Source organism: Quercus robur, chromosome 2 (genome assembly GCF_932294415.1).
Source record: "Quercus robur chromosome 2, dhQueRobu3.1, whole genome shotgun sequence".
NCBI classification, from domain to species: Eukaryota; Viridiplantae; Streptophyta; class Magnoliopsida; order Fagales; family Fagaceae; genus Quercus; species Quercus robur.
Window position 1 is genome coordinate 9,279,865 of NC_065535.1, and position 8,193 is coordinate 9,288,057.

Sequence of the window (8,193 nt, forward strand, 5' to 3'; positions counted from 1 at the left end):
CTACTATGAAGGTCATTATTACTTCCTTGCCTTCCATGTCCACCGAGAGAGAAATCTGATCTTCGAGAATCACGACTCTCCCGTCAAACGAGACCAGCGGCGTGTCATACTTCGCCAAATCCTGACTTTTCAATCCGAGCCCTTCGAACAGATCCAAGTACATAACGTCGGCCCCGCTTCCTTGGTCTATCATCACTCTTTTCACCAAGAACCCGCTTATCCGAGCTGTTACTACCAACGCATCATCATGAGGTTAGATCGTCCCTTCCAAGTCTTCTTCGCTGAAAGAGATGGTTAGTCGATCAACTTTCAACCTCTTCTCGGGTGATTCTCCTTCCGTGTAAGCCACTGTCATTACCCTTTTAGCTGCTGCCATACCTCTCGAGGCAGCATGGATGACTTCGATCACTCCCAGCGGTGGTGGGAGGGGATTCCTTTTTTGCTGAACACCCTGGCCGGCCTCTCGGTCAGCAGAGTCCACCACAAACTCTTTCAGATACCCTACTTTTACTAGCTGCCCGAGATGATCTTTTAGTACCTGATACTGCTCAATGGTGTGCCCTTTGTCCCTATGGTATGTGCAATACAAGTTTTGGTTCCCCCGAGATGGGTTACCCCCCATTTTGTTTGGCCACCTGAAGAACGATTCGTTCTTAATTTGATCTAGGATTTTGTGCACAGGCTCTTTGAATGCCACATTAACTCCTTCAATTTGCACCTCTGGTTCCTGCATCCTAAAATCTTTTTTCAGTCTTGCCGGCATAATGCCCTGCCAAGATCTCCCGAGTAACGGTGCTTTCCCCTTATTCTACAGTCGATCATCTTCCAAGTGTTTATACTCCTCAATGCGTCTCATAAGTTGCCTCATATCCTCAGGAGGTCTTTTCGTCAATGACTCCCGTAATTCAGAATCTTCGGGAAGCCCCATCCTGAAGGTGCTTGCCGCTATCTTTTCATTTCCTCCACCAATCTCGTTGTAGAGTTCCCAGTACCGGCTGGCATAACTCCGAAGGGTTTCACCAACCCTCACCTTTATGGAAAGTAACGCATCCACCGGCTGCGGCACTCGGCTGCATGTCACGAATCTACTGCCGAACTCTTGGATTAGCTCGGCAAAGCTACGAATAGAGCCTTTTCATAACCCATTGAACCATCTCAGGGTCGTGGAGCCGAGACTAGAGGGCAATACCTTACACATCAACGCATCATTGTGTGCATGTAAGGACATCATGTGGATATAATGACTGACATGCTCCACAGGGTCCATCTTCCCATCGTAGGAATTGAATGGCGGTTGTGTAAATCTACTCGGCATAGGGTCCCGTTCAATTTCGTCGGAGAATGGTGATCAAGCAGCCCTTCATAAGGCTCGGCTCATGGCGTCCATGGCAGCATTGTGGGGTCGTCGTTCCTCTGGTGAATTCGATCCTTGGTCATCGTATCCATGCGACCGTGAGCAGTTCCGGTGATGACGTGTCTCTCAGGAGTGTGAGTGATTCCTACGCCGGCTTGATTCTTGAGAGGGTGATTGGTTTTGGAATCGTTGTGTACCGGATTGGCTAGAGCCCTTTTCGCCCTGATTTCCCGTGCTATCATTTCTCCTTTGCCGGCAATTGCGGTTCCTTTCTTGGCGTCGACCCCTTACTTCCAGCTCTAGATCCATTACCAGTCTACGCAACCGCTCCAGCTCTCGGTCTCTATCATCATACTGCCCGTGTCCTGAGACACCTGACACCATTCGACGGATCTGATTTGACTTTTCTCCCAGGCCAGAATCTTCCTCTCCTCGCAAGCGCTCCCTATCCTCGCGCCCTTTCTGCCTTCTCTCCCGCCATGTGGATCCCCGAGAAGATCCTACGAAACCACTTTGGGCACGCCCTCCCGAACGCCCCTCGGACATTTCCCTTATTTGAGTCTCAATCGAACCACAACTTCGTAGGAAAGCCCCACGATGGGTGCCAATTGTGCGGGCCTGAAATGAAACTGTTGGGCTCGAACTCACTTGGGCTCACAATTTATTTATAAAGTGGGCTTTAGGATTTCCTACTTTGGGTCTTTCTCGGCACAGAGACTCAAAGTAATGTTCCTCCTCTCTTCCTCAATGACTGTTTTTTCTCTCCTTTTTTCTGAAACCCCTCCTCTTCCCCAACGTCTTCTATTTATAGCTTCAAGTTAGTGGGGAGATCATGATTACTGTCATCGTTAGTGCAATTGAAGGTCCAATATTATCTGTTTTAAATGGATGTTTAGGTGAGAGTGGAATGTAACGATTATGGCCTTGGAACTTGGTTCCAACTCAGGTGAATTTGCTCGGTAATGATGTTCCCCAAGCATTCTATGGTTCACCCGGACAAGGTTTATCTAATTGTTCGGGAAGTTTTATGCCAAGCACAATTCAGGACCCGAGGCCCAAAATTCGTTCTTTATGAAGGCAGTTTCAAGAAGGGCTTAGGGCGATGGGGCCGTACCATTGGGCCTGAGCCCAAGGCCCATCTGGGTCTTGGGATCTTGGTGTCGTACAATATATATAAGGATGGAAAGAAAATGACACTCAATATTGAAAGGAGTTTTCAATATAGACAATTAGAGTTTATGATAGGCGTGTAATGCATCACATTGGCCACAAAGAATTAGTTTTGCAATAGACAATCAATAAAGATGGAAACTCAAAAAAAAAAAAAAAAAAGTAATGTGGCTTAACAGGAGCATAGAAACAATAAATATTGCGCTTTTTTTTTTAGATATATATAGCAGCCTTAAAATGAGTTAGAAAACTATTGTTTGATTTCCTTTATTTAGCTTGGTAGAGATAGAATGTTTTTTTATTAAAAAAAATAAAAAATAAAAAAAACTTTATCAATATTTGAATTACCTTTTTTAGCTTGATATGAAATAGAGTTTTTTTATTTTTTTTTATCTTCTTTTAGAAATACAAAACAACTTTATTTTATGCGAAACTAAATAAGAGAAGTCAAAACTACAAACAAACAAATACTTTACGGGTATGTCGTAAATACCAGTGAATAAACATCAATATCTTATGCCCATAACATACACAAAAATGTGAGAGGGGAAATAAATTTGATGCGTGGCTATCTATATAATAATAATTAGAAAGGATGGATTTCTAATTTTCTATCTTTAATTACAAACTCACGATGTAGAAGTAAAGCAATAAGCCATAAACCACCACTGGGTGCCTCAAAGACTTGGACGGGTAGCTTAGCCAAAAAAGAAAAAGAAAAAAAGAAAGTCAATTAGTTAAAATTTAAATAAACAATTCATTTTGAATAATACATCCGCAGGAGGTGCTAGTTTACCCAACGCTCATTGAGCTTTCTAAATAACACATCATTTTAATTGCTTATTTACATTTTTATCTTAATTAAACATACAAAATGCTGTGTGCTTGGTTTATACAAAATTGATAGATAATAAAATTGTGCCTCATATCCAAATCTGAGCAACAAAGGATGGGTAAAGCTGTCACTCCCAATAATCTATTTTCTCATACAATTCCACACACAAAAAAGGTGAGGCAGACACACTAGTGATAATTTGTTATCTAATCCTATAAACAAAGGGAAATAGAAAGAACATCGATATGCTTCTGGCAGTGGTGGTGATTGTAAAAAAAAAAAACCCACAAACCATGCCATTTCGGATTGGGAAATGCCCTTGAAAGTCTAATAATAACTTGAGCAACTCATGGTAAGGCAACTTATATCTATCAATTAGAGGTGGTAATTGTCCCAATAACTGGTTTAGTGGGTAATAGGGTTGTATTTTTGTGGAGGTTTCGATAGAAAACATCCATATAGTGATGGCGGCGGCGATGATTGCCGCAAACACCCTAGAAAACCATGCCATATCAGATTGGGGAATGCCCTTGAGAGTGATCTATACCCAAGCTGCGGTGTCCTAGGATAGAAACTTGAACTATTACTGGGTGCGACACAACCAACTTTGATCCACCCTGACATTGTTTGTTACCATGCATTGTAGTGCGAGTAGTACATGCAAATTGGACTTTGTTCTTGATGTTAGAACCGGTTTTCTCTTTCAAGGGGGACTTCTCGATGAACAAAAAGCTTTGCTGTTTTGTCCATCTTTTTCAAACATTTACATGAGTATTATAGGGACTATGTTACCTGTATATAATAGTGATGGTCCCCTTTTTTATTTTGAATCAATATTGACAGAATTCACTCATAATTAAAATACATGATATATAAAAATTAAATTCATCACATATATGTGACAAAATATGGTACAAGTGAAAAAGAGAAAGAACATTATAAAAATAAAAATAAATAATAAAAAAAAAAAAAAAGGACACGAAATTGAGCATGAGTACTTATCTGTGTGTGTGTGTATATATATAGATATCATTCACCAATTCTAGCAATATATATATATATATATATATATATTATTAAAAAACATGTAACCAAAGATTTACTGAATATAATGCAATTATACCATATTGATTGAGAGAAAGAGGGGCGATTACAAATAAATATTAACACAAACATGTCTTTATTTGTTATTTATTTATAATAACACCAGGAAGTAGCAATTGAGTAACAAGGACCTTGACAGAACTCTTTTTATTATAAATCACATATACATTATGTTGACGTGATCTCACCAACTATGACATAAGTAATAAAGACTAGCTTCCCCACTTTGTTAGTGGTATCGGATATTGGTGATTCACTGGAGCTCAAACTATATTCATTTTCACATTCTACAGATTTCAGACCTGCTTCTGTAAGTAAATTTGTCGCTTCTGTATAAGACGTGGAAGATGCAGCTGCGTATGCAGCATTAAATTTCACTAGTGCTTCATTAAAATCGATTTGGCAATTTTGAAGTCGAGTCTTATCCAGTGGGTCTGTGAGTGTATTAAGAATACCTGGGATTTGATCAAGGGTAGTTTGTACCAGATTAGTGTTTATAGAAATAGAAATGAGGGCAAGACCATGTGGATTAACTGTATAAGTACGTGGGTCTGAACGTAAAGTTGATGAGCAAAGATCCTAGTCCGTGGACTTCTTGCAAATCTTTTCCAGGAAGGCTTCACCAAACCACCCTTGGTATGCTGCATTTGAAACTTGGTAGAAAAGAGAGGTGACTAGTAGAGGGATTACCAAGATTGATAGGCAGCTAATTGGAGAGGCCATTTTCTTTTTCTTTTTTCTAAGTTCTTTGTCAAGAATGATATTATTGATTCATGTATCTTTCGACTTCCTGGTTTTAGTATCTTAGGTTGACATGAGATAGAGTAGTTTTGCACAAAAATTTTCAGGAAAAAAAACTCTATGAAAAACTTCTCTATCTCACACCAACTTAAATAGGGGAAGTTAAGAGGTTGACATGAGATAGAGTAGTTTTCCACAAAAATTTTCAGGAAAAAAATTCTATGAAAAACTTCTCTATCTCACACCAAGTTAAATAGGGGAAGTTAAGAGATAATTTTCTTTTGGCTTATTATTTTTTGATACGACCAAGCATAGGAAAACAGGAAAAACCAACGAAGCAAGCAACATTACATTTTTTGGTAAATGAATCATTTTCTAAAAATAAATTTTTTAGAAAGCTATCACATTTTCCTATATTTGGTAGCAACCTTAAAACGAGTTGGAAAACTATTGTTTAATTTCTTTTATTTAACTTAGTATGAGATAGAATTGTTTTCTAGAAGGAAAACAAGATCTACATTTGAATTCTTTTTTTTTAGCTTGGCTTAAAATAAAGTTGTTTTCTAGAAAACAACTCTATCTCATGCCAAGCTAAATAAGAGAAGCCAATAGATGGTTTTCCTTTAACACATTTTTCTTTTTCCTTTTATTGATACTATCAAGTAAAGAAAAACGCAGAAAACAATTTTTACACAAGGCTTTTCATCAAAACAACTAGTTAACAGCTCATGCAATGCATGAGAAACTTCAATAAAATATGATATTAAAGAAAAATAAAATAAGTTTATCTCTATTTTATTTGTTATATAAGCTAGTTTTTAACCCGTGCGAACCTTTACCTACTTTACATCTCATTTTCTCAAAGAACTGAATCTTGAAACATACAACCGAAATTTAAGAAATGCAAACCTTGAGATTTTAACAGATTTTAATCATTCATTATTTGCACATTTTAAACAAATTTTTGTTGAAGAGCCCTATGACTTAAACAAATATGTGCAGTTTTCAATAATTATTCTTTGTGATTATTTTAATTACAATTATTTTATATTGTAAACTTAATCATACGTAAAGAGCTAAAAACTCCAAATATAACACAACACTTTCATGTTGAGTTTATGCACACAGACCCCCCAAAAAAAATTTTAAAACTTATAAGATATTAAAGAAAAAGAAAATGTTAAAATTTGATAGAAGTGATAGAAACAAAGAGTAACATTTTTTTTTCTAGGATTATCATTCAAGCCGAGCACAACTAAAAAGAACAATAAGTAATATATAGAACAATTTAAATTAATAAGAACAATGTCTTTTAAAATATACATTGTTATTTCTTCATTCCAAACAGCTATCATGCAACTTGGAGAATTGATTTCTTTCTATTAGGTTCTAAATGTTTAGGTTTAAATATTTGGATTTCTATTTTTATGTATGTTGGCAAACCAAGATTAAAATGTGTCTAGATTATGTATTAGACATTGCTCATGATAGTACAAATCAGGATTCAAGAACATTCAAGCTGCAGAAAAGGAGAATTTAATTTCAGTGAGATTCGGCCAATCAAAATTAAGCCTTGACCGATCAAAAATAGCAAACATGATTTTTTTGCAGAATTCTATTTCAGTCCAAACATTACAAAAACGTTTAGGGTTTCAAGTGAAACACTTCTGGATATAAAAGAAAAACCCTAACTACGTTTTAGTGGTTCTAGGAAGTCTTGTGAGTTACTCTTGTGAGATTTGAGAGATTTTGTACCTTCTAACTCAATAAGCATCTACTAGATCAAGAGATCTACAATCAAAAACTGATGGAACCAAGTTGCTATAAAAGATCAACTACTGACAGTAATCTAAAACCTTTAAGTGGGATCTCAAAGTCACAAACGTGGGTGTTTATGTGCAACAAATTTAAGATAGAAGAGTATGTGGATTTGGAGCTGCACATGTTTTTGTGAGTAAGTTATACAAGAGGAAGCTTTAGATTTAGGGGAAAATCTATTGTAAACTTCCATTCTATCATAGTGAATCTTTTACCTTAAGGATAGTTAGGCCAAATCCTCCCAAAGTGTTTTAACTTGAAACTAGACGATTTCATTGGTTTTCCTGGGTAATCATATCATTGTCTTCTTCATCTTTCCACACTGTATGACATGATTATGTGTTTTACCTAAAACTGAATAATTAACCTAAGTAATTACTTGGCTAATTAATTAGGTTAAACTAATATGTATTCAAGGGGTCTAAACAAACAAACACTTTCCTTTTAACTTTGACTTGAATTGTTAATTAATTTGATGTCGTCTTTTGGTACTTACTCTATCATCACCAACTCATCCTCCTCATGTCTCTACCTTCTATCCATATTCCTTGCATTAAGAATTTTAGAATAAACATAAAAATATGCATCCTGCAATTTTATCAAATATATTGTACACATATAATTAAGCAACTAACCATATTTTATTGAGTAGATATATTAATATACAACCTTATCATACTTATCTAAACCAATCCCTTTCCAATTATTTATGTTACACAAAAACATTCCAAAAAAATTCTTGCTACCATTTAGTGAATAAAGACTAATTATTTTGACATAAAATTCAACACAAATTTATGGTATTGAAAATACAATATTAGTGCATTTTGAATAATATTTTCAAATATAGCTCTCTATAAAGAAAATAAAAAATGAAAAAGTGGAAAGGGAGAGACCTTTTGAGACATGTGCAATTTATGCTGTAGTTGAAGTTTTACTCATAGGAAGATGCATCATAGTGTGAGAGACCGCAAAAGTGCCTTTAAAAAAAAGATTTGGATACTTTTAAAGGCATCTCTCTTTTTGGGTAAGTGGTGTGAAGCTGCCACTTTTTTTTTATACCAAAAAAAAAAAACTAAATATAAATACATGACCGAATTATTCCTTTATCATTGATTGAATAAAAAAAATACATATTTGAAAATTTGAAAAATTTCAAGGCTTTGGATCC

General features: G+C 36.1%; 1 protein-coding gene across 1 annotated transcript; it reads right to left on the minus strand.

The window, feature by feature from the left end:
* Positions 1-253: 253 nt before the first annotated feature.
* Positions 254-763, minus strand: LOC126694484 (uncharacterized). Its single transcript, XM_050390801.1, has one exon. The coding sequence runs from the start codon at positions 761-763 to the stop codon at positions 254-256; it is 510 nt and encodes a 169-aa protein (XP_050246758.1).
* Between the last annotated feature and the right edge of the window lie 7,430 nt (positions 764-8,193).

What these genes read in the sequence shown, in the direction of transcription:
- LOC126694484 (XM_050390801.1), bottom strand. Translation starts at nt 763, where the DNA reads ATGCCGGCAAGACTGAAAAAAGATTTTAGGATGCAGGAACCAGAGGTG.